Raw genomic sequence first — 26,533 nt, 5'->3', positions numbered from 1 at the left:
ACTTGCCCAACAACTGCTTTGCTTTGGGCATAAGGACAACTTTTTTCCATCACATCTGGGGCAGACATGGAACAAGGCAATGAGGACATGAGAATGACAGAAACAAGACCATAGCCTCTTGAGGCCACTACCAGATTACAGGAACAAAACAATGTCATTGCCCCAGTAAAGGACAATATTCTGTGTTTCCTCGGATGGGCTGGGATCTGTGCAAGTCACCTCAAAATGGCGTGAAGTTAATTTATTACAATTTAGAGAGGAAGAATTGAGAACCAGCCCTCTGCTTTACTACACTTGAGACTGAAATCAGACCTGACAGGAGAAATGTGCTCAGACTCTCAGAGAAGAACTAAATGCAGGCTTTGGGAAGCCGTGGTGCTGTCTCAATGAGCTTTAAGAGGATACCTCTTAGCTTACGGTCTGTTCCTCTGCCCAAAGTTAAGACCAGTTGGCAGAGCAATGGATGGTACATCCAGGCCAGCTTGTTGACCCAATGTCTTAGACATGTCACAGAGAGCTGCAATGGTCAGTCACAAGCAGTGTTCCAGAAACATGGTGCCTGCAGTAATACAAACTGTGTGACCAAGCAATGAGCATCTAAGTTTTATGCAGAAATACACTGGTACGGAAGTCCGTCATACGTTAATCACCTTAAGGGGTCTGTAATTTTTGTACTGCAGAAAGTACGGAGTTAAATTTTAAAAACACAGTAAGTTAAACAGTCCAGTTGGAACTGTATTTGACCAGTTAATCACAACCAGATTTAAACAGCTGTGGTAGGATAACACCTTCTTTTAGGGACTCTCTCAGTATGATTAGCCATTCTGGAGGATATTATTAAAAGTTTATTAAATTATTATTTGTTAGTCCTTTAACTTGGTGTTAAGAATGTACCCAGGAAATAAACAAAGTCCCTGTCCCTGAGGGCATGGAATGTCTGACCCCTGCACCTGAATACCCATGACAAAGCTGTGATAAGGGCCACCAGGTTCCAGGGGCTGGGGACGGGGCTGCCTGACTTTCATAGAGAAGAAGAGGCGCACCCAGCAGGCAAGGCAGAAAAAGGCATATTCTGTGGACGAAATGGTAGCTATCAAGGTACTGGGAGAAGGAAAGCACATACAGGAGAATCCGGGGCCAGGGCAATGAAGTGCCATGTGGGAGGCTGGACTGGACTCCCAAACAGAAAAATGATGGTAGTGGAGGAACTTGTGAAATTCAGGTACTGCACAAAGGTTAATTTAGTTTCAATAAATATGCTGTAGTTACGTAAGATGTTAACATAAGGAGAAGCTAGGTGAAGGGTATATGCGAATTTTCTGTACTATTTTTTCCAAATCTTCTGTAAGTCTAAAATATCTTAAAAATAACCTTCTTTTTTTTTTAAGATTTTTTTTTTTTATTTGACAGAGAGAGATCACAAGTAGGCAGAGAGGCAGGCAGAGAGAGAGAGAGAGAGAGAGGAGGAAAGGGCTCCCTGCCGAGCAAAGAGCCCGATGCGGGACTCGATCCCAGAACCCTGAGATCATGACCTGAGCTGAAGGCAGAGGCTTAACCCACTGAGCCACCCAACCCCCCACCTTATTTTTTTAAGTACAGGTATATTCAGACAATGATAAAGACCTTAGTAAGTCTGGAACATGGGATTTCTCAATACAAAAAAGCCTTGGAACTGCCCTAGACCTCTCAGGAGAAACCGAAAAGGAAGGCTCCCATGGGGAGCTGCAGAATTTGAGGTGTCTGTGTCGAAGCCCGCTGTGGATGGTCAGGAAGCTAGTAGAAGCTCAGGCCTGGAAGTCCGGTGTGGCCGTCAGCAACAGAGGTGCGGTGATGAGCGAACCCATGGAAGTAGCTGAGACGGTTCGAGACCACAGGAGTCAGAGACGATGGCCAAGGATGAAATCCATGGTAACTAACACCCAGGTGTAAGGAAAAAGACAGAAGGGTCCTCAAAGGGAAAAGAAGGATGAAACTCAGGAGAAAACCATCCAACAGACCAAAGAATGTGGGATTTTCAGGAAGGGTCATCAATGGTGTTACATGCTGCAAAGAAGTAAGAAAAGATTCTCAAAGTGGCCAGTGGCTTTAGCCACTTTCGGAAGACTGACCATGTCCTGGTATAATTCGTAAGACTGAAGGGGCTTTTTGGACGTCCCACTAATAGCTTTCAGTGCCAAGATCAAGTCCACCTATGAAGTTACCTTAGACTTTTTGTCTTTTTTTCTGTTCAGTATGGCACGTTTCTGTGTTAAGCGTATCAGCTTACTTCTAATTTTTAAAATGTTATAGGTGTTTCATTTTTTTAAAGGTGTTTAATTTTTAATTTCTCTCATGCTAAGTAATAAAACAAGGGTTATGTGACCCAGGTTGGGCACTAGTGATTTCAACAGAGAAAGTTCATTTGAACTTTGGGCACAGAAACAGCCTGAAGAGCAAATGGAACGCAAGGAGGTCGAGACTATGAGGGAAGACCAGCTTTTCATGGAGACGGAGGGTGACAGGAAGGGAAGGGGGAGGGAGTGGTCATTTGAAAAGGTTTTTGCTGTTTTTGTTTTTAAGAAAAAGGCTTGAGCGGGCCCATGATCAGAGAGAATACAGTCAGAAGAAAAGGAAACAGCTAGAGTTGCAGGAGGAAGAGGGGACAATGGGAAGAGCCGGGTCTCCGGGGAGTCGAGAGGGAGGGGGATCCTGAAGGAAGCAGGTGAAAAAATCAGGCTCGGAGAAGAGTCTTGGCCCATCGTCCGAGACAGGAAGCAGGAAGGAAGGGAAGGATGCCGGTAAGTTTGCAGGTGGCAGAGGAGAGAGCATGGGAAGTTAAGAAAGTTCCTGTCTGTTGGTTTCTGTTTCTCTGCTAAGTAGAGGGGAAGCGGGGGGGGGGGGGGGTAGGCAGAATGGTAAAATCTTGTAAACAGCTCTTGTTGGGGCTGATCTGTAGTAACTCATGGCCAACTGGGAACAATCACCCTTTGTAAGCTGCGTTGCAACTGTGTGACCTTGTCATGGGTCTCTCAGCCTTGATTATGATGGTTTTTATCAATAAGAAGTTTGAGGGGCGCCGGGGTGGTTCAGTGGGTTAAAGCCTCTGCCTTCGGCTCAGGTCATGATCCCACAGTCCTGGGATGGAGCCCCAAATGGGGCTCTCTGCTCAGCAGGGAGCCTGCTTCCTCCTCTCTCTCTGCCTGCTGCTCTGCCTACTTGTGATCTCTGTCAAATGAATAAATAAAAATCTTAAAAAAAAAAAAAAGTAAAAAAAGAGAAATAAGTTTGAAATTTTACGTAGTCAAAAGGTTTTTTTTTTTGTACCTAATTTCTAACATGTGAGCCATTCTTAGAAAGCCCCTCCTTTCCTCAATAGTATAAGATCCTAAAAATATTCAGTTGTATTTTTAAGGCTCTTACAAGTATTTTTTTTTTTTTAAAACCTTTAATCTGGCACTTGTTTTGGTCTAAGAAGCATGGTAGGAATCCAGCTCTTTCTTTTCCCCCAACACCCATCACGGTCATCTCAACACTACTTATTAAATGGGCTATCTTTTCTACTCAATGATTTGAAACCATTCCTCCTCCTTCCCCCCGACCATTTCCTACTTTTTTTTAAAAATAGTAAATTCAAGGCTGCAATTATGAGCAGGCTGCGAGTTTTCCTGCCATGGCAGAAGAAGGATAAGCATTATGCTCAAAATATGTTTTTATAATCCTTATACTACAAGTGGCCTCAGGCTGAAACTGAACTTGCTGGCTCAGTACTATGAAAAAGAAAACCATGGCACCTACTAGACTAAAAACAAAAGTTGTTATACTTGGAGAGAATCCCACACCTCTTCAAAAAAGCAACACTGAATAACCTTAAACACAAGATAACACAGCTACTCAGGGTTCTTCTGTGGGCCTGATGCGTCCTGATGGGTCTCCGCAAAGCAGGTCTGCCCCAAATTAGACCATTGACAGACACCATCCTGAGCCTCCTTTGTGGTTGAGAATTATCACTGGGAACACCTGCCTTTTAAATTGCTCAAGCTCAAATAAATACATGTTCCTATGTTTTATGGATCGGAATTCTGAATACTCCATGAAAACTTGTACAAGGGTCTAAGCAGATTCAAAGCTCTGCTTATGGGAAAAGTTTTACCCTTGCCAAAATATACCCAACAGTCCTCTGGTATCAGAGTAGAATGGTTCTTTGTCTGGGAATCGATGCCAGTTGAACTCCAAAGTGCTTCTGTAGAGAAGCAAGGCCTGCTACCTGTCCTCCTGGCACTTTAAGTATATGGAGTCTTTAAACGCCAACTATGAATCTTGGTCTTATTTGTATTCATTTGGAGGGGTCAACCTGGACTTGACTGGACAGTTAGCACCTGCCCCCAACACTGTCTAACCCACAGGGGAGAAAGCCCATGCTTGATGTACCATATCCTTCTATACATTATTGGGTAACTGGAGCTCAGTTTTAAATTAACTTGGCCCTGCCTTTTCTGAGTCAAGATTTAATGTCACACAGAGGTAGCATCACAAACACTCACACAAAATACCATTACGTCTTTTGGAAAATTGTAGCTAAAGACATTGCCTGTCATGTATCTCACAAAAGGCACCTCCCACCTAATAGTGAGATAAGCCGATTGAGTTCCTCTGTTTGCTTTATTGATTACTTGAAGATATTTTTTTTCTTTGTATTCTATCATTGTAAGCATCTTTAAGTTCCTTTTTGAAGTAGAGAGAACATAAGTGCCAGAAACAGAACAGACTTGAACTGTTTTGGTCACCACATTTCCAGTACCTAGAACAGTGCCTGTCATTTGTGGCCAACAAATGCGTTGAACAAATAACTAGAAAATAAAAGATTCAAAAAACATGCACATACATATCCATGCAGGTACCAGCATAAATGATGTGATGTGTTATGCACTGACACTCACTTTCTTAGCAATAATTCAAAGGTAAGGAAAGTTTTGTTTGTATCTCCTTCATTCATTCGGGGAATCTTTGTTGGCACATTGCATGTGCCAGCACCCCTGACGCAGTTGTTACTCTTACAGGATTCCTAAATCCACTGGAGTAAGTGGAGGGAGCATCAGATAATTAGGGGACAGTATTAAGAGTACCATGGTAAGAGATGTGTCCAGATATCCAGAGAACTCACAGGAGAGTGGTTGGCCAGCTAGGAACACAGGGAGTGGGGGCCGGGGAAGGAGGACCATTCTTCTGATGCAGGGTGTGCTAAAGGTGCGCCTCCAAGGGTGAGCAGGAGTTAGCCACGAGGAGAGGCAGGGGAAAGCAGATCTCTAGGGGTGCCAAGGGCAGAGTCAGAGCAAAGAGAGCCAGCAGCCAGTGGGAGCAGGAGCTAGAAGGAGCTGGAGGTGGTCATGGTATCAAGAACAGAAGGCTTCAGAAGTGATGTGGTTGGGAGTTGAAGCTTTATACATCCTGAGGGGTCTGAGATTTATTTTCTCAGCAATCAGGAGTTTTTTTTTGGGGGGGGTGGTTAAACTGGGCAGTGTAAACTAGTCTGACCGGTGCCTTAGATGGGTCACCCCAACAGCTGATGAAACCTGGACCAGAGGGAGACAAGAGCCAGGGGGGCAGGACCACTTAGTGCAGGGGTGAGCTGGGAAGAGCCTGGGCTGTCATGTGATTACAGAAACAGAGAAATGCAAAAGAGAAGTGTTTTTGGAGGAAATTGTGTATTTTAATTCTGTGTTTTACAGTGGCTAGTAGGCTAGTATTTCTCTTCCATACTTTATTAGTACTAGTATTCCCAGATAATTTCTAAGGAGCTCTGGTTTTACTGATTTTCTTTTCATTGCCTACTACAGTCTACTTTGTTCCCAATGTTTTTATGACGATTCTTGATGCACAAAATAGAAAGTGACAACTGCTGACATTGTTAGGACAGAGGACCACAGTATCTCTCCCTACTTAGTGAGAGCAGCAGACCAGAAACATGTAACGATCACCCTGTTAGGTTTACTCCTGGGGCACTATGGCTCTAGACAGGAAAGCATGTATGTACTGGAAATATTCAAAAACCTATTTTCAAGGTTACTGAATCTTCTTATAGCAACGGAAAGGACTTTAAGGTCAACACAGAGACTTACCCAGACATCTACACCTCAGTTAAGATAAAGATATAAATCATCTTTAAAACAGGCTTCATGATGACACAGAATATACAGACCATCCTTTCAAAAAGACTCCTTCCTAGCAATCTTCCAAACGAGTATTCTTTTCAGTCACTTCTTTCTCTTTTCCAGAGTGATAACAAGATAATGAGTTAATAATTCAGCCCTGTTTATCACAGCCCGCCGCCAGCATCTGACTGATGTTACCTTATGCACGATGAGCTCATGAGTGCCATCTGGAAGAGTCCTACCATCTTCCTGCATCAGGGGGACGAAGGAGAAACCAAACAATTTCTTCTCTCCTTTCTCCTTTGCTGTGAGAAAAGAGAGAAAGAATTATTTGCTTTTTAAAATGCCTGTTTATACACCTGTGTTCAGACTTGGACTGCCAACAAGCATGATCAAGGAAAACAACCCACGCTCACCAGTTTCCTCTGTAGGTGATGAGACCTCTACCTACAGTAGCCACCTTCCAACCCGTATTCCTGCCCTGTAGCCTGCAAAGGACACTGCCTGATGAATTTTCTTCACGGGACTCACTATCTGAAAATACATTTTAAAAAAATTTCTGGATTGTCTGTTTTTTCTCTTCATCTCCTATCCTCCAGCCCCAGCCATAAGCATCACTGAGGGCAGGATTCTTCTATGTTATTTTATTCTAACCTTGGTACCTCAAAGAGTGCCAGGAACATAGTAGGTTCTCAGTAAGTATATGTTAAATCCATGAACAAGTGAATGAATGGACGTGAAATTTGATGTTTTGCTTATTACTGATGCAAAGGTGGTTTCTAGGCTCTGCTTGGCCTATGACAGAACTTTCCCTGTGTCTACATGTGTGATGAGGACAGAGAGCCCTGTAGAAGCTACTTCCTTGGGATCTTAGACATGTGGATAAACAACATGAACTGCTACCTGTAGTTTAAGAAGAGCCTATTACAGTAGTATTCTGGAAGCTGGACATGGGGCCATGAGGTTTTCATATGCCTAATGAAGAATTACAAGGGCTGGAAAGGTTGAGGGTCATTGGCAATTATGTACAGAGAAGGAAACTGACATCACATGATATTAGGGAACTTGCTCTAGATCTTGAGAACCATTCCAATTCTTTCTATCAACTTCCTTCTTCTCCAAAAATGGAGAAAGCATTAAAAGCAACTGGTTGGTTCAACTTGACTGTCTCCTTGTATTTAGATGTTCAGGAGCGAGTTCCTGGGCCTGCAGCCTATCCTGGGTGGGACGGTTATTCTTTCCCACACAGAGGAGGAAGTGGAGCATTATACTTGATAGAAGAGTTCAGCTCTGGGAAAGCAGTAAGGTCTGAGCGAGAGGAGTTAGATATGGTGACCTTGAGGATCAGACAAGAGACTTCAGCAACATATCATTCCCTCACGATTGCTTCTGCCATTTCACCACGGGGAAGTGGGACTCCACAGAGAGAACAGTCATTTTGGCTTGGTGGTTTTGACCCCTAGCATGAGGACATCCCCGAAAATGTGATTCTAGCAAAGTATTTTTTTCTGAAGTCATTAATTTCAACCCCAGAGAGAAACTGGGAAAATATCACTGTTCTTTGAAGTTAAGTGAAAATCACAGAGAAGATCTGTAGGATGAGATTTCTACATCAATGAGAGTGCTGGCTATGGAACTTAAGATTTGGGGGGAAAGACGTACTTAGAAGTAATTTCCCAAGTTAATGTGTCTATCTTTTTGTGTCATTTTTGGTATTTAATTTGGAAGGTAACAGGAGTCTGTGAATGAATAAAATTAGCAAAGGTAAGAAAAAAAGCAATGGTTTCCCTGAATTTGTCTTTTGTTATAAAAGAAAAATAAACACCAAAGTTTAAAGTCCATGGCCTTTTGCCCTGAGCTTCTAGATCAGCATTAATAAGCTGATGTGACCCCCTCTTTTTACTAATAAAGACCCTACATTTATGGATTCTACCTCCTAACTTTCCAGTCCGCCCTGATACCCCAAATCCAACAACTGTGCCCTGGGGCCTCCAATTTACTGACCTCCTTCCCCAGGCCTTTCCAGCCTCACTTCCCATTTCTAGGCTCCATCCTTCTAACCACTGTGAATCCTGTCTACGCACTACTCCTCCACACTTCCCATTATTATAAGGTAGCACTGCACCGGGCTGAAACACAACCTGCACTTTAGTCTACACCTGCGCCACACTAATCTCACTTTAATTAACACACATTAACCACAGATGGGCCCTGAGCTGGGCAGATTTGCCGCATTTTCCTACCATCTCACCTTTTGACTTTTGAGACAAGGGATTTCATCCATCCTCTTCCCTTCTCAAGCTGCCAAAACCTCAGCATGGTCCTCACTCTCAGCAGACGCGCAGAGGACCCCCACACGTTCCGCCCATTACCCCACCTGCATGGGCCCTCCTGCTCTATTGCCCAAACTGTCCACTTAACCTGGAGCACTGGACCCCATGCTTCCCTTCCTCAAGGGCACTGCTCCTACACTTGTCCCCTCTCTCTTCTACACATCAGTTTGTTCTCTCTACTGAATCATTTGCACCAAACATGTTTTAGAACTCCAACTTAGAAAAAAATCCCTCCCATGACCCACCATTCCATCCCATTTCTCTGCTCTCTTGTAGTCTTTTTTTTTTAAGATTTTATTTATTTATTGGACAGAGAGAGAGATCACAAGTAGGCAGAGGGTGGTGGGGGGGAACAGGCTCCCCGCTGAGCAGAGAGCCCGATGTGGGGCTTGATCATGACCTGAGCTGAAGGCAGAGGCTTAACCCACAGAGCCACCCAGACACCCCTCACTTGTATTCTTTATAGCAAAGTTTTGGGAAGATCTGTCTGTACTTACTGCTGCCCTTCCTTTCCTCCACCTCACTCTTGGACAAACTCGCACCAGGCTTTCATCACCACCAATCCACTAAAACCACCTGTCAGGTTCAATGACTTCCATGATGCCAAACTGGGTGATAATCACTCTGTCCTCCATTTACTTGATTTATCACTGGCACCTGACATAGCAGATCAATTTCCTTTTGAAAACCTTTCTTCAGGGCGCCTGGGTGGCTCAGTGGGTTAAGCCTCTGCCTTCGGCTCAGGTCATTATCTCAGGGTCCTGGGATCGAGGCCCGCATTGGGTTCTCCGCTCAGCAGGGGGCCTGCTTCCTCCCACCACCACCCCACCCCCGCTCTCTGCCTGCCTCTCTGCCTACTTGTGAACTCTCTCTCTGTGTCAAATAAATAAAAAAAATCTTTCTTCAATTAACTTCCTGGCTTCTATTCCTGGATTCTCCTTCCACCTCATTGGCTATTCTGTCTTAATTCCCTTAGTGGCTTCTTCTCATTCTCCCAAGCTCTCAATGTGGAAGTACCCCACAGATCCGTTCTTGGACTTCCCTTTCCTATCTAACCTTACTGTTTAAGATCACATCCGGTGTCACGGCTCTGAGAATCAGGGTCATCAGTGATATGCTGGAGCTGGTCCGTCGTGGCTTGCAAGAGTTGGCAATGTGCATCTTTTCCCAACTCCAAGTTCAGTGACGGTCATGTTGGGAGCTTGAATTTGGCCATGATGGGGGTATTTACTCAATGGAAGTCAGCAAATCCTCTAATTCAGGGCTCCCTTCTCCCCCAGCTCAAGTGCTGGTTATTAAATATTTACTGTACACCACTGAACTCTGTGTCCTCCTTCTCAAGTTTAAGTCTCTAGCATGGATAGCATTCAATGGTCTATCTGACATCTTGAATGTTTAGGAGACCTCACAGATTTCACATGCAATGTTTGGTTTTTGCTCTCCAAAAAGGTTTTTCCTGTTGCCCTCCCCACTTTAATAAATGATCACTTCATTCTCGGGCCAAAACCTTGGGGGTCATCCTTGACTCTTCTCCTTCCTTCAAGTCTGGTCTATCAATAAATCTGTGAAAAAGAATTGACCTACTATCATTCTAATGCAAACCATTTTAACTCAGAGGACTGCTGAAGTCTGTTGGTCTTTCGGTTCCCACCCACAACCCATCACACAAAAGCAGACCAGTGCATTTTTAATCTAAATCCTCTTATGGCACTCCTTGCTCCAAACAAAGTCTGAAGTCTTGCCCATGACTTACAAGGCAATGTGGGATCTAGCTCCCTCCCTACGTCTCTGGCCTCATCTCCAAACTCTCTCAGCTGCTCATTCTGGCCTCCTTGATATTCCTTGAATTGCCAAGCATGTTTCAACCTTAGGTGTTTTATATTTACTGTTCTCTCTGTCTATAACTTTCTTTCCCCAGACACCCAAACGCTCATGCCTTTATTTCTTTCAGCTTGTTGCTGATACATCTCATTATTGGAGAGCTTTTCTCTGACTGCCCTTTGTAAAACAGCATCACAGCAACATCCCTTTCCAGCACCTAATTCCAGTGTAATCTTCTTTACTACGCTTAGAACAGCCTGATACACTACCATGTAATTATTTGCTCAGATACTGTCTGTCTTCCCTTCTTAGCAGGAAACCTCTATGAGAGGAGATATTCTGTTGTGCTCACTCATGTATCTCCAATGCCCAGGGAAGTGCTGGACACATAGGAAGTGTTCAGGAAACATGTGTTTTATGAATAAAAGATACTTCTTAAATAAATATACCTACACAGGGGCACCTGGGAGACTCAGTCAAGCATCTGCCTTTTGACTCAGGTCATGATCTCAGGGTCCTGGGATGGAGCCCTGTGTTGGGTTCCCTGCTGAGTGGGGAGTCTGCTTCTACCTCTCTCTCTGCACACCCCCCTCCCCACTGCTTGTGCTTTCTCTCTCTCAAATAAATAAATAAAATCTTGCTTTCTCTCCTGCTTTTGCTCTCTCAAATAAATAAATAAAATCTTAAAATACACACAGACACACAGAAATATTTGGGAGCTCATGTGATTAAGTAATTGCCCTGATTATTCAATTTATGGGACTATGGGGATTTTTCTCCTTCATGCTTATGCTGTTTCTTCTGAACCTTAACAATGAATATTCAAAAACCAAACTGACACTGTGAACAATGTTTGAAATATAAGGACAAGAGGACAGATCTAATGGGTTTTCCTGAAAATTGCCTTTCTTCCATTTTCCAAGTTCTGAGTTAAAATAAATCTTTCCAAATGCTCTTTCTTCCTTTTCTCTCATTTCATCTTTACTTTTCTCTCTCTTTTTTTTACCTTAAAGCTCAAAGCTTGTATTAGCTCGACTGAGAATTTATAACAAAGACTGGGGAAGGTATGCTACGGCATCATTCCAAGTGCTTTCCGTTTTGCCACTCTAAATCCTTCCCATAACCCTCCTCTGGGAATTTGGGAGAATGGTAAGACCTTGCTAGTCATCTCCCGACATTCTGAAACATCCACCAAAGAATAATTACTGGAGCTCCCTGAGCCAGTTCCAAAATATGCCATCATCCCTGCAATAGACAGTCGTCCTCTCTCTGAATCCTGGGTGAATTACACGGCACTCAGGAGAGGTCACCGCATATCTACTGGCAATGGCCCATTCTTTCCAGACTAGAGAGGAGCCTGCTGCTTCTCTAGTAGTGATTCCTCTGGTAGTGTCCAAGTTATACTTCAGAGACACAGGGACACCAGAAGATGGGAGGGTGGTAAAGAGTGCAAAAAAATTAAAGTAGAGATGTCAAGAAATGACAATTTTAGGGACAGTGGTGTTCATATGGGCAAATCCTGGATCATCTCTCCATTTTGGGTTTTTTCAGTTCTGTAAAACGAAGCAATTACTTCACATCATCTCTAAGGCCTATTTGACTGACATTACCTGTCATTTGAACACTGAGACTGCACGGTGATGCAGATATAGGCAAATCAGATATCACTCTGAGCCAATTGGAAGCTCTCCTGGGGACTTCCCAGGCCCAGAAAGGTCCTCCTGGGTTCCCCTGAGCCAGTGTGAGAGCTGGGTGAGCTCGTGGCTGGAGAACAGCAGATGGGTTAGGACTACCTAAGCTCCCCTGAGTCAGACAAGTTTTTGATTCTGTGAATCCCCTTTCTGTCTCATCTTTCCAGACTATGAAACTGATGAACTCATTTTTATGAAAATGAATGATTTAAGGAGAACCCTGCAGACTTCCATATGTATTGTTTCCCTCCTTTTCCTTCCTGAATGTTTCCACAGAGGTTATTGGTTCTTCGAGAAGTGAGCCCACTCACCTCTCAGGACTCCACTGACCTTCACCTCTCCCTCTAGAAGGTCTCTGCTTTGTTACCCTGTCTGCAGATTAGCCCACACGGTCAGTACAGCTCAGCAAGCGCCTTACCCCAGCACAACAAAGCCAGCCCCAAGAAACACTTACTGGAACAATGCCGAAATTCAAAGCGGATGTGCGCGCCCCTGAATTTATCCACAGGAATGGGAAGTTTGAGCAGTTCGGACCACCTGGGACTGTTGTTATGATAAAGCACGAAGGAGTGGTACTCACTAGCTGGCGGCTCTCCAGAGCCGAAGGAGATAAAATCCTAACAAAGGAAACACGGGGGTTAAAGACAGCTTCATTTAGAGATTATCTGAAAAACAGCGGAGCAATTGCTTTGCTCTATCTGCCTGCTCCCCAAACGGCACTTCATGGAGAATGACCTCCCCACCCCGTCCTTTGTAGGGCTGTTTTACACCTGCTTCTGCCAGCGGCTGCTTCTGCTTAATGCCCATGCACATCTCCCAGGGCCTACTGTGCTGGGGGTGGACCTTGGGGACAAGTACGAGATGGGCAACTGCACGCCCAATTTGGAGTTCAACTACGCGGCAAAGTCCTCAGCCTGCCGCTGTCACAAGCCGGTTCTGTGCCTCCCTGGGAAATGCAAGAAGCTGCAAGGCTCACACAAAAAACACTTCTTGCATACAAGAACCTGGTATCACCACCCCAATCAGTAACAGCTCACTTGTCAGGCCCTATTTTGATCAAAAGGAAAATACATGGGATGAAATATGGCAGTTTTTATTTATTGTTTTTAACCAGTCGCCAAAGACCAAGTGTTCATCTCCAAAACTAGGACAGACGAAAGAGGGAGAACGGAATGACAATAAAAATGCGACATTTAAAGAAGAGCTGCTGTGAGGAAATTACTGCCACAATTCATGAAACAATCCAACTGTAAAACCTTTTTGTTTCTCTACTTGCTTTTCTGGAGGGTATTTCAGTGATGAGAAAAAGGGAAGAAAAGTACACAAGGGTAGAGGAGAAAAGTCAGATCGAAAAGAATGCAAACCAGAAATTAACTGATGACATTGAAGGTGAACCCAAAATGATGACGTGGGATTGTTTTACCATCAAGGACCCAGCAGGCACATACCTTTAAGATCTGGCCACTACTCTCCACAATGAACATGGTCACTTCCACATTTCTGGCCACGCTCTTCCCTCCTTTCTCAAATTCTCCCCTTTCTATAGTGATGTATAAATCATTTCTCATTTCACCTAGTAGGAAAATTAAAACCATGTTTATATATGTGTGTGTGTGTGTGTACACGTGCATGTGTGTGTACACGCGAGTATGAAACTAGGAAGTGTAGTAAAATACACAATCAAGAAAAGCCTTAGTCCATAAAATGTACTGTGATAGCATACATATAAAAGTAAAAATATTATACTTACACTTCTATATAAGGGTCCCCACCCTCATTGCCAATATCCAAGAGAAGTGAAGGCCAGCTTCTGCTGGTCTGAATTTGCAATACTAAAAATGTTCGGATAGGAGGTGAACGCAGGGATTGCGTAGGAAGGTGTTGTCAAGTTTCACCATTTTTCAATATTTTCCTCATTTCATTTATGAGGTGTGATTACAAAATGACAGCCTAGCAGGGTGGCTCAAAGAAGCCAGTCTTAATACTTTATAGACACAACACTTTAAAAGTAGAAGAAATACCCAAATGGAATAAAATGACAGGACTGCAAAGGGTAGAGTTACAATTTAAATCTTTTTCAAAATTCATGGACAAAATGATCTCACTGCTGAAAGAATCCAGGTTAGTGCTTTATGAACACAGATGTAGAATAATTCAGTTATGCAGACAAACTTGGCTTCACATTCCTTACCATAACGCTATAAAACAAATAAGATTCAAACTGACATAGTCTATGAGTGGGTATGCCATTTATTTTTTTTTCTCCATTGGTGACTTATAAAATTTACTGCTCCAAGAAAAAAGAGAAATTTGATGCCAAGGAGCAAACTTAGGCAAACAGGCTAAAAGAATGTTTTTCCTTTCCTATAAGAATTAAGGGTAAGTGGTGAGTGACTAGGGAAGTGAGAAAGAAGTAAACAAACCATTACCATAAAGTTTTTGAAGATTAATACTGGTAAGGTCAGCAGAGTTGAATTCACTTTTACTTAACATAGTTTTCAAACATTAGAAGAATCCCTGTCAATACCCTTTTTTTTTTTCTCTAATAAAAAAGTTCTCCATAAAAAAAGCACAGATCACTAGAAGGAACAATAACCATACAAATAAGCCCACAACTGGGAGATTTAGAAAACTTCCTGACCAAAGCGTGTTCAAGAAAATACTCTAGCTTTCAAAACCATGGGGGAATACCAGTATGACTGGTCACTTTCCTCCACGAAGACCAACTTTTGATGATGGCATCATTTACGAATGACCCAAGCTGACCGGGAAACAGACAGCCCATAAAAGAGAGAAAATGAGTAAGTCCCAAAAAGGATGAAATCGAAACCACTCTTTACAAAGAGCATGTAAAAAATACATGGGAATTAACGGATATAGTGGTCTCTGGCTTATGCATTTCTAGGAGTTTCAGACAAATCGATTTGGAGAGGCAACAATCTTGGAGTTCCTGGAGGAAACCAATGTGTTTCACCAGATTTAAAATTAGATCTATATGCTTTATAACTGTTTTGTTTGAACCATCTCTTTTGTTTTAAATTTGTACAGAATGGCCCGGTAAATTTTTATAAGCTTGTTTGCTTTTGTTACTATATGCATTCATTACTATACACATACGCATCCTTAATATAAACTCATTCTAACAATTTAATAATCCCATTACAAAACCAATGGTACATTCACAGGCTCTGTCCTCTGAATCAACCAATTTCAATCAAATCAAAATAGGCCTGGTACGCTAATGGTCTGCACACGTGTTCTTTCAAGAATATGTCTGGGAGGAAATTCTTGACAATAGTTTTCCCACTAACAGATTTGGCAGATGAAAAAGCAACACTCAGTTCAAGGTAGTTGAGAGCAAAAGATGTCTGTTAACAAGAATCCAATTCCTTTGCTTCTTAGAGTAGGTGACACGTAATGAGCGGCTCTGCTTACGAACAGACTACAGCATACGCTGATTAATGGGAAGTATAGCTACAGGGTATCTACCTTAGGAAGTTCTCAGAATGAGTCATTAGCTAGTCCAAACCACATGGGATTAACTGTCCTGCAAAATGAAGAGTGTTTCTTGGGGAGGGGCTTTCCATGCTCAACTTTTGAAAGGAATGGCAACTCTGACTTTAGCAAAGGCAAGAGAGGATGAGGGAGGTTCTCAAGGTGACCAGTTCTCCCCAGGCTGTAGGCTAGGCCTGAAGGAGGAACGGGGGTGGTGGGGAGAGGAAAGTAGCGCCAGTGTTAGGAAATTCTGCCTCCATGTAGTCATTCTGCAAAGATATTCTGAGCTCCCACTATGGGCCAGATATTATTCTAGGCCAGGTAGACACAGCTGTGAACAAAGCAAAAATCCTTTTCCCACAGTTAGGATTCTAGGAATGGGGAAGTCTTTAATAATGAAGTCAAATATATAGCATGTTGAATAATAATAGGAAGTGGTGGGGATAAAAGTAAGACCAAGAAGGGGCATAGGAAGTGCTGAACGGCGGCAGAGGGGATGTCATGTGAGGAAAGACCTCTGAGGAGATGAGAGACCTGAGGAAACTATGCTGTAGTTTGATCAAGGAGCAAGGCTGGAAATGGCATCGGCTTCCCGAATCGATCCCCAAAGCCTGTTTCGCTTATACCACAGCTGAATTCTTCCATCTCTTCTGATTTCAGAAAAGTTCAAAGAATCCTAAAGCATTCAGAGTTACAGGAAGATTGGAATAAAAGATCTGGATCCAAGTCTCTCTCTCTCTCCCTCACGCTGCTCTCTGCTCCGTGTGACGGAAGTCTGAACAGGGTAATATAAACCTCTGGGCCTCAAGATTTTGTGTTATTAAAATAGGGGTAGGAGGGACAAGAAGACTACTTTGTTATGTTAGGCTGTGTCTCTGACTTAGAGAAGAACTTCAGAAATACACACATTCATAAATGTGCAACGCCTTTTTCTCTTGCAAACCTTTTAGACTCGAGTAAAATGTGTCTGAAAAGAGAACACAGAGCAAGGAGAACATTTCTCCCAGATGATATTCTACATGCGTCTCCCCAGGAATTCTGCAGCTTGCTGCGTTCTAATACCGCAAGGTACCCACCTTGCCAAGATAGGCGGCAGGAAACAGTTGAAACATGTGCTAATTAAAATCAATACACTTGAGGTCAGCTCTGGAGAAAACTAATAAGCCCAAATGGCATTAAGAAAGCATCTTGGGTAATGAAGAGAGCAACCATAAAGTGAGCAAGAAATGGAGTCACAGCACTAGTGTGAAAAACTACTTTCCTGACAATGTTTATTAACACCCTGCACCTCTCAAATTTAACACTCTGTAAATTTGATGGGCAGAACACTTTCTTCTGTTCAGCAGGCCCACAGGTTCTGCCCATGTGAGGGCTTCTGAAAATATCACTGTAGACAGAAAAAAATGTAAGGTCACAACAGTGGGACCAAATACAAAAGAGTTCAGTGACCGCATCAAATGGGGTTGATTTATGGCTTGACCTCAAGAGCCAAGAGGCTTCTACCAGTAGCTGAGAACCATGATCTTTGATTCTGGGCTGTGAACTCCCTGTGTAAAGCCTGGTAGTGTAAGCTCACATCAAGTAAACCACTGCTCTCAGCTACGGGCTGATCAGGGGGCCTTAATCTGTGCTGGATGTTTGTTAACATTTATGGAACTGGACAAGAAAAGTTTCTGTCCCTTCATCAAAAACAAGTCAACATGGGGGGGGGGGGCGGCGCCTGGGTGGCTCACTGGATTGAGCCTTTGCCTTCGGCTCAGGTCATGATCCCAAGGGTCCTGGGATAAAGTCCTGCATTGGGTTCCCTGCCCTGCGGAGAGCCTTCATCACCCCTCTCCCTCTGCCTGCCGCTCTGTCTACTTGTGCTTTCTCTCTATCTCTCTGTCAAATAAATAAATAAATAAATAAATAAAATCTTTTAAAAAAATAAGTCAACATGGGTCTGAGACTAAGAACTTTGATCATACTAATGATGAGGACAGTGGTAGTAGATAGATGGGAGCTGGGTACTTTGCTAGGTGCTATAAAGGCAACAGCTCATTCAACTTGCACATCAACATTTTAAGAAGGCCCTATTATTTCTATTTTATTAATAAGAAAACAGATGTGTAGAAATTAAGAAATGTGTCCAACATATCATCAATGTATATTAAAATAAAATCATTTTTTTAGTATGAAAAAGTATAATTTAACAGGGTGAGAATGGCCATCAAATCATCTAGTGCAATTCAACTTTCTTCGCCAGACCAGTGCCTTAAGCAAGGAAAAGATGAGTCCTAGTCTATTCTGCATGGGTCAGCCCAAGCTTGAAGTACTGATTTCAGTTCTAGAGACCATCTTTACAGAACCGGGACAGATAGGAGCAGTATCATTCAGATCATTAATAATACAGAGAAAGGACTTAGAACCCATCAGAGGAGGAATAACAGTGACAAGAGAGTTAACTGAATTAAAAAATGTTGAGGTTGCAAGCAGAAAGACACAACCCAATGGATAAAAGGTGTAGAGAAACTGGTCCAACATGACAGAGGTCATTCTGAGATATGGTGTGTTCTCGGCCATTATCAATATTTAAGTATGTGCCAGAAAACCATCACCAGGAACCCGAGGAAGAAATTCATGCAATGGATACACTGGTTGGGCTGCATGACCCTTCACGTGTGCAGCAGGCAGAAAAATGACACCCCCTGCACTCCCAAAAGATGTCCCGGTCCTAATCCTGGGAATCTGTGAATATGTTACCTTACAAAACAAAAGGGACTCTGTGGCTATGATTAATTAAGTAAGGATCTTGAGATGGGGGAGATTTTCTTGGATTATCAGGATAGGTTCAATAGAATTATAAGAGTCTTTATAAGAGAGAGAGGGAGGCATGAGGGCCAGAATCAGAGAAGAGGATGTGATGAGGGAAGCAGACATTGGCATGATGTAGGGCCATGACCCAAGAAGCGCGGGCAGTCTCCAGAAGCTGGATAAGGCAAGGAACTAAGTTCTATCTTGCAGTCACCAGGAAAAATATAGCCCTGCTAATAAGGTTTGCTTTTAGCCCAGTAAGACCTGTACAAAGTTTTGATCTCCAGAACTGGAAGAAAGTATTTTTGTGGTGTTTCAGCCATCCTGTCTGTAGTGATCTGTAATAGCAGCCATAAGAAACTAATACAATATGCCATCTGTACCCAAGATTCTACCACCTCACGATACAATCACAGGTGGGGGGGGAGGTGGGACAGGGACAAGATCACATGTAACTGGGTATCAAAGCAGACCACAGAAAGGAAACATTTACGGATGGGCTGAGAACCAAACTTTGGCGTTCTCACATAGAGTGGACTTCTGTGAAATCTATTCATGTCTTCTCTGTTTTTTTTTTTTTTTCCTGTCATTCTCATTTTTGTTTTGCTTTATTTTAGAAGGGTATTGAGATGGTGAACTTTTGGGGGACATAAATTTTTAATTTTTGCTTGTACATTAAACAAACGATAGCGAATACTACAACAGCACCCACGGTAAGCCTGACAGAACAGTGTTGTGTCAAGACGGGAGAAGGGATGGGCTGAGGCTCCCTGATGTCCATCACACTCTAGGATGAGGCATGGATTTCTGGTAAGGCCAGCTGAGGTAAGTCCTACACCCTTGAGTAATGGCCTGTGACTTCAACATTTTAGAGGCAGCAGACCCTCCCTCATTCTGATTTGGGGTTGGAACCCCAACCTCAGCGATAACATGGAAGATTCTTAGCCTCCACCTCTCTCAGATCACTGTGGTATTCATTGGTTGAAAGACCATGATGCCCTCCCCTAGCATGATTGTGGGGTTTAGGTCTCAGCCAAGTGGTTACACATATATGATATGGAGGCCCAGTGACGTGGACGGAGGAATAGTGAGGTTTGGTTAGATTTAGGATTTTTTTTTTTAAGATTTTATTTATTTGACACAGAGAGAGAAATCACAGGTAAGCAGAGAGGCAAGCAGAGAGGCAGGCAGAGAGATGGGGGGAAGCAGGCTTCCCACCAAGCAGAAAGCCTGATGGGGGGCTTGATCCCAGGACCCTGAAATCATGACCTGAGCAGAAGGCAGAGGCCTAACCCACTGAGCCACCCAGGCACTCCTTAGGATGTATTTTTAAGGAAGATCCTATCATACTGGCTCCCACCTGCTTCTCCCAAAAGAAGCCTTATCTCAGATGCTGCTGTGTATCTGTTGATAGGAATGTCTCTGTCAGAGACTGATAAAGAATAATAATATACTTAAAAGAAAATCTCAACCCCTCCCTCCTCTAACACTCCGCAACTTTTACTTAATTCCTTTCAGGGTTAGGAGCTTCACAGGCCTCCTACGAAAGACTGAATGTACCGGAAGGATTTAATTAAGGGTTCCTTAACAAAGAGTGAGTTTAACCAGCTGGTACAGGGGAACAAGCCTCCAAGGGAACACAAATGGGGAAGATGAAGTATGGAGACAATGATTAAAGCAAGGACCATTTCGCCTAGAAAGAACAATAAACTCAGAATAAGAACGGATCTTCGGGGGCGGGGCAAGGGGTGGGCTCAGCCTGACCTCCCATGACATTCCAGACACATCAGCCAGCTTTGCTCCAGAATGTCTGGTGGATGGAAACTCAGTGCTTCCCAATATTCAGTACAGTCTGTTAAGACATTTAGAGGCAGGCTGTCCAATACTGTAACTGCTGCCACATGTGGCGACTAAGTACGTGAAATGTGACTTGGCTGAAAAGAGACGGGCTGTCGTCAATGGGCAAGACTTCGCAGCCTTCAAGGATGGAGGTTAAAGAAGAGAGTGTACCATAACTCATTAAGAATTTTCTTACATGAATTATTTATTGAAATGGTAATATTCTGAATGTAGTGGGTCAAATAAAATGCATTATTAAAATTAATCTCTACTCTTTCTCACTCTTGAAAGTGTCTACTAGAGAAGTTACAATTACATTTGTGGCTCTAATTATAGCTCTACTGGAGAGAAGGGATTGAAATATTTTTGCTGCTCTCCCTGTCAAGGGCTCAGAGAGCAAAGGACGGAACGTCCGGCAGAGCTGCGTGGTTTGTGGGGAGCAGTGTTAGAGCTTCAAAGGAAGTGACTTGTCCTCTTTGAAAATTAGACACCCTAAGAAACAAAGTGCTGGAAGACCGACCCATAACAACGGGGAAGGGTCATGGTGGCTGGAAAGTGCATGGCCAGATCACCGCCTCATACTAGATGACAGCTCAAGACACATGCCCCTCCAGCAAGCAGCCAGACCAAGGGCAGAGTTTCAGTTTCTGTGTTTTTCTCATTCCAGAAAGAGTCTGGCACCGATGACATGCTATGATCCTCAACAGGAGTTTTGTGTACATTCCTGTCAGTGTCAAGACCACAGGTAAGTCCTTCTGCAGAGACTCGGTCGCTACGTTGATGAGCCTGCACCGTTGGTCCAAGCACAGGCCTCCCCTGTCCCGACCCCTCTCAGAACACGAATCAACTGTGAAGGATGAGTCTAGAAAGGGAAAGGAAAATTGAAAAAAAACATGCCAGCAAACGGTCAGTGCAACCCTGGCCTCGAAAGTATGCCTTCTCACGGAAGAATTCTGCACAAGTCTGCATTATGGCCACCAGTGAGAACCAACTGACAAGTCAACATTCTGAAATAAAGGGAGACGGAACAATGAGTGCTTGTTTGCCAGTGCAAAAAAATTCCACTGAGTTTTAAAGTTGCTGTCGGCTGTTTATGTAAACACACGAGCCTTTCCCTTCTTCCTCTAATTTGGAAGATGAAGAAGCCACAGAAGGAAAAGAAGAGAAAAAGAAGCAAGTACTTTAAAATAATCTCTTGGCATCCCCGGCACGGCAGACTGGGGTCCAGGAGACTGATTGCCTGAGCAGGGAGAACCTCGCCACTCCACGGTGGTGCAGCAGAGGGACAGACGCAAGCCTTCTTCCACTCGAAGTTCATTTCCATCATTAAAGCCAGACAAAAGGGACATGAGCACAGCACATCCCAGACCATTATTCAGCTGGTGAAGTGTCATGTTGCTTTGTGTTTTTCCACTTGTCAATGATACTGCCCAGAGACCAAGCTGAGGAATTCTTCCAGCAGCTGTCTGCATTCTGTTTGAAAATATGTTTTTTATATTAGATTTGCCCATCAATTTGCTTCCTGGTGGCATGAATTTTTTTTCTTTTTTTGTTACAAAGGAAATACCAGTTATTTATAGCAACTGAAGGAAATAATGATGGGGTGTGAGAGCAACTGAGTAACAGGCCACCAAGTAAACAGTTCTATAAACAGTCATTTTCAACAACAGTAGCATGAGATGCTCAGACACAGCCGGTCCCTAAGCCAGGTCAGGTCATCTCGGGAAATTTCCAGGCTCTTGCTGAGCCTTCCCTGCATGAACAGATTTGCATGAAGAGATCACGAGATGCTGCAACAGGGCAATATTGGTCATTTCTGCGTCACATGAGGTCTTCATGCGAAGCGGCCTCACCATCCCTCTCACAGCTGTGCTGGGAGCCTTGTCCAATGCAACTTCCCGCGCTTGCTTCCACGTACGAGATTTAACCAGAGATTTACCTGATCTCGTTTCTAAAAATATTGTTAACAATTTCAGAGTATTTCATCTGGTCTACGTTTCTCTTGGTTGTAGAGGGTGGGATGTGGGGCACGGAGAAATGTTACCACTTGGCATTTACTTGAACAGCGTGACTCTCATTAAACGCTTAAAATTAGATGCTTTTTTTGAGTCCTTTCAGATTGTTAGGAGAGATCTGAATAGAACTCAAGCGGAAGTAGGAAAGGTGTAGAAATACATATGTATTTGCATATGGCTGCTTATTTACATATACACAACTTAGAAAAATCCTCCAAGAAGGGCGAAATGCTGCACAACAATTATTCTTATCAAAACCTGTAAGGATTTCCCCTAAGTGACTTCACTAACATTCTCCAGCCAAGGGTAAAATATTTTCTGGATCCTACCTCAGTTTTCCTTCTTCTTAAGGGTCATAAAGAATGTAGCATGGCCCTCTAAGTTATCCACCCCAAAATAATCAAAATGTAAAGATTTTGTTTTTTAAGAAATCTTTGCTTATTTATTATCATATACCTCATTTCCTTCTTTAGCGGTCCATTGGAACTCTTCAAATCTGACTATCTGAAAATTTCTTAAGTGTCAAACACAGACATAATAAGCATATGTCAACCTTTGGTCCATCTCAAGTCACTTACCAGGCATGATGATATTAGAGAAACCCAACTTCCTCGTTATAGATACTCCGTGAGAAAATACTGATGAGTATTCTCTTCTGATTTGTTCAATGTCTCCATGTAATAGCTGTAGGGAAACTGCTAAACCTAAAATAAATGAGAGATACCAGAGTAAAAAATAGAAGGACAGAAATAGCATGAATGGAAATCTGAACTTGCTTCAACAAGCCCGCAACTATAATAGCATTGTTTCAAATGAAAGGTTACAATGCAGACAAAATTTTTAAAAATCTATAGGAATAATTTCTAGAAAACATTTTTCCTACTTGACTCTGAGTTTTCTTGTGTTTTAGGAGGTTCATAGCGACTAGAAAAAACTTGAGCAGAACACCAAGAAGAGGAAGTTTCGTTGCAGCATCTACACCCTCTTCTCCAGCAACCCCCGCCAGAAGGAAATGTCCTTGCACGAACACGCGTGCCAGCAACTGTCAGTGGCTACCTGGCCCTTGAAGACACTGATCTCAAAAGTGGAGTTCTCATTTCCTTTAACTCTATAAAACCTATGAATACTTACTAAACACCATAAAGGTAGACACAACGATAAAGTCATGTAATAATTCAAGGATTTTAGGGATATTCATAGAGAATTTCTTAAAACATAAGGTACAAGGGTGCCTGGCTGGGCTAAGTGTCCATTCTTGGTTTTGGCTTAGGTTGTGATCTCAGGATAATGACACTGAGCCCTGCAAAGGGCTCCGCGCTCGGCAACGGGTCTGCGTGGGATTTTCTCGCTCTGTCTCTGCCCTTCCTCCTGCTCATGCACACACTCTCCGCCTCTCAAAAAACAAACAAACAAATAAATCTTAAAAAACTTAAGTAATAAAGGTAGTTATAACAAAACCAAGATTATATTAATATTATGTGCATTAGAAATTCCTAATGGCATTATTTTCTGAGAAGAATTTAGCAGGATACAGGCCACTTTGACAAATAAAAGGGTATTTAGTTAGTAAAGTAGTAAAATTATCTTTTTTTAAACCCCAATTATAGTGACATCCTTAGAGTGGGATATATAAAAGATGAATGATAAATTTTTCTTATTTTCCCCAAATCTCAGGCAAAAGAAGTACAGAAAGGAAATTAATGTCATCTTTGTGAATATATTTGTGTATTTCTGAGAGGCTACTTCTGTTTTTTAATTCCCTCTTGCTTTTCTTCTGTTATTTTAAACAAGAAAGAACAAAAAGAAAGTCCGTTACTTACATTAGTGATAGAAAATGAAGCCGATCAAAGCAGACTTATTTTTAAAACTTCCAGTCATCACTAAACTGAACTCAATTTTTTTCTTATCTATTTTATTATTTGTTTTTAATGAAAATTTTTAGGTAGTTACCATACAGTGCAATGTTGGTTTCTAGAGTAGAATTCAGTGGTTCATCACTTACATACAGTGCTCATCACAAGTGCCCTCCTTAATCCCCATCACCCATCTAGACCCTCCCCCCACCCCCAATCAACCCTCAGTTTGTTCTCTATGATTAAAAGTCTCTTATGGCTTGTTTCCCTCTCTCCTTTTTTCTCTTCCCCCTTCCCATATGTTCATCTGTTTTCCTCCTTGAGCGTCACACATGAATGAGATCATGGTATCTGTCTTTGACTGACGGACTTCACTCAGTGTAATACATCGAGCTCCATCCATGTCTTTGCAAATGGCAAGATTTCATTCTCTTTGATGACTGAGGAATATTCATTGTATATCAATATACTACACCTTCTTTATCCATTTGTCAGTTAATGGACATTTGGGGTCTTACCATAGTTCGGGTATTACTGATGATATTGCTGTAAACATCAGGGTGCACACATCCCTTTGAATCCATATTTCTGTATTTTTTGAGTAAACAGCTAGTATGAACTCAATTTTAAAATGTATTTGGACGGTGGACTCAAGAGGATAATAAATCTGTGTTCCAAAGATTCTCTATATCATTACTTACCACGTGCAAGCTATCATTCCCCATTCATAATTTATAGTACTTCAATACTATCTCAAACATGAACCATAAGAATGACAACAATCATGCTGGCATAAAAAAGAAATGCAAAGTGTATCCAGCACACATCTACATTAGGATCTTCCCTTCGTTCTCCCTCAACAGAGTGAACAAATAACAACAAAAGCAGTGTCTTGTTAGTTAGTTCGCTCGGTTTTCAATAAAGTGGTTAAAACATCAGGAAAATTTGTTTAAAAAAAAAAAAAAGCATTAGGTCAGAGAGAAGATGGAGCCTTTCCTGGGGATCAAATCTGACCTAGATGGGGCATACCCAAGCGTCAAAGATTAAAGAAGTGAAGGAAAGGACAGGACTGCATCATTATGTCCTCATACTTTTCAGTGTGTGGGTCCAGGAGAATGTGTAAAAGAGTTATTATCAGAATTAGGTTAAATTTGGCAGGTACTCAGGAATGTTAATTAAATGTTCATTCCATTTTTACATAACTTTCCTTTATCACTCTCCCTGACCCCACTCCATTTGAGTTGGGTGACTGAAGGTAACACAATGGAGGAGCCCCTGCCCACCAGTGCCCACAAGGAATGAAAGAGGGGAGTATAAGTGGTCTGGATGGTTTGACAGTGAAACAGTCGGTGCAGCTTCGGGATACTTTAATGTGGTGCTATTGGTTCCTTTTAAAACCCAGAGGCAGGATGATGAAGACAAACTAACATGTGTTATAATCCATCTGTCCCAGCAGCTATTTCTTCCTGACTCACGCTCTCCCACTACCCCCACCTCATTACTGGTGTTTCTGTTCTCTACCCACTTCTGTCCTTTTGCCTTCAAAACACTCACCCACACCATCACCATCACCATTAACATCATCAGGAGCTGATATTTGTAGACTAGCAGTGTGTGCCAGACATGGTACATAAGAACAGTCCCTCCTCTTGGGAAGAACACTGCTCAAATCTGGAATACCAGAAACGATGCTTTCAAATACAGAATCAGATGGATTTAACAAAATTCCTGAGGTCCTGTAATTTTTTTGCAAGTGAAGATCAATTCACTAGGACTTCTCATCAAAGGATCTGATCTAAGACACCATCAACATTTTGTGGCATATGTAAAGGAAGAAAAGAACTGACTAGTAATGAAAAGCAAAGACATTATGGCTATTCGGAGTAGGGGCTGGAAGAAGGTAAAGTGACTAGAATTCTGGTTTTGCCCTATGGGAGCCAGAATTCATTTAACCATCAGTGACTTTTTTTTTTTTTTAATGTAAGCTAAAACCTAACAGAAGATAAAACAATAAAAAAAGAAAAGCATTCAGTCAAAGACAGTGCTTAAGAAAATTCATGATAGGGGCACCTAGGTGGCTCAGTGGGTTAAGGCCTCTGCCTTCAGCTCAGGTCATGATCTTAGGGTCCTGGGATCGAGACCCGCATCAGGCCCTCTGCTCAGCGGGGAGCCAGCTCCTCCCTCTCTCTGCCTGCTGTTCTGCCTATTTGTGATCTCTCCCTCTCTCTGTCAAATAAATAAATAAAATCTTTAAAAAAGAAAAAAGAAAATTCAAGATAGAAAAATAATATGTGTTAGAGAAGGATATATGTAAACATGAAAAGAGAACTACATCAATGTATTTTAAACAGTAAGTGCCACAGAGATTGGAGAATGCAAAAGGATAAGAGAGGACCCAATTAGGGGAAAACAGGGAAGAGCCAGCTTGCAGATGAATGAAGGAAAAAAGGAAATGACAGAGGGATATCAGACAAAACACTATTGGGCTGGGGGACATGTATTTAAGAGTTAAACCTGTCCTAAAATTTGGTTAGAAGGTTTGGCAGTTTTCATTCTGGAGCTTTA

At 42.5% G+C, this 26,533-nt stretch overlaps 1 protein-coding gene and 1 long non-coding RNA gene across 6 annotated transcripts in view; one reads left to right on the top strand and one right to left on the bottom strand.

Moving 5' to 3' along the window:
* DOCK4 (dedicator of cytokinesis 4) overlaps window positions 1-26,533 on the bottom strand; it is a 431,090-nt gene that overhangs the window by 148,310 nt on the left and 256,247 nt on the right. For all 5 annotated transcript variants that reach the window (XM_082693075.1, XM_082693074.1, XM_082693076.1 and 2 more), the window contains 4 exons: window positions 22,694-22,819; window positions 13,422-13,546; window positions 12,428-12,590; window positions 6,327-6,433 (listed from right to left, as the gene is read on the bottom strand). In XM_082693075.1, the coding sequence (XP_082549201.1) occupies window positions 6,327-6,433; window positions 12,428-12,590; window positions 13,422-13,546; window positions 22,694-22,819 (521 nt within the window). The remainder of the gene's footprint in view (window positions 1-6,326; window positions 6,434-12,427; window positions 12,591-13,421; window positions 13,547-22,693; window positions 22,820-26,533) is intronic.
* LOC309845320 lies at window positions 2,570-6,686 on the top strand. The gene is made up of 2 exons (XR_014301211.1): window positions 2,570-2,777; window positions 6,252-6,686. It is a non-coding gene; the product is annotated as an uncharacterized lncRNA (long non-coding RNA).

This window comes from Mustela nivalis (assembly GCF_964662115.1).
Source record: "Mustela nivalis genome assembly, chromosome: 12".
NCBI lineage: Eukaryota > Metazoa > Chordata > Mammalia > Carnivora > Mustelidae > Mustela > Mustela nivalis.
The sequence above is the reverse complement of the archived record's forward strand: the minus strand, read 5'-3'. Positions and strand labels throughout refer to the sequence as shown.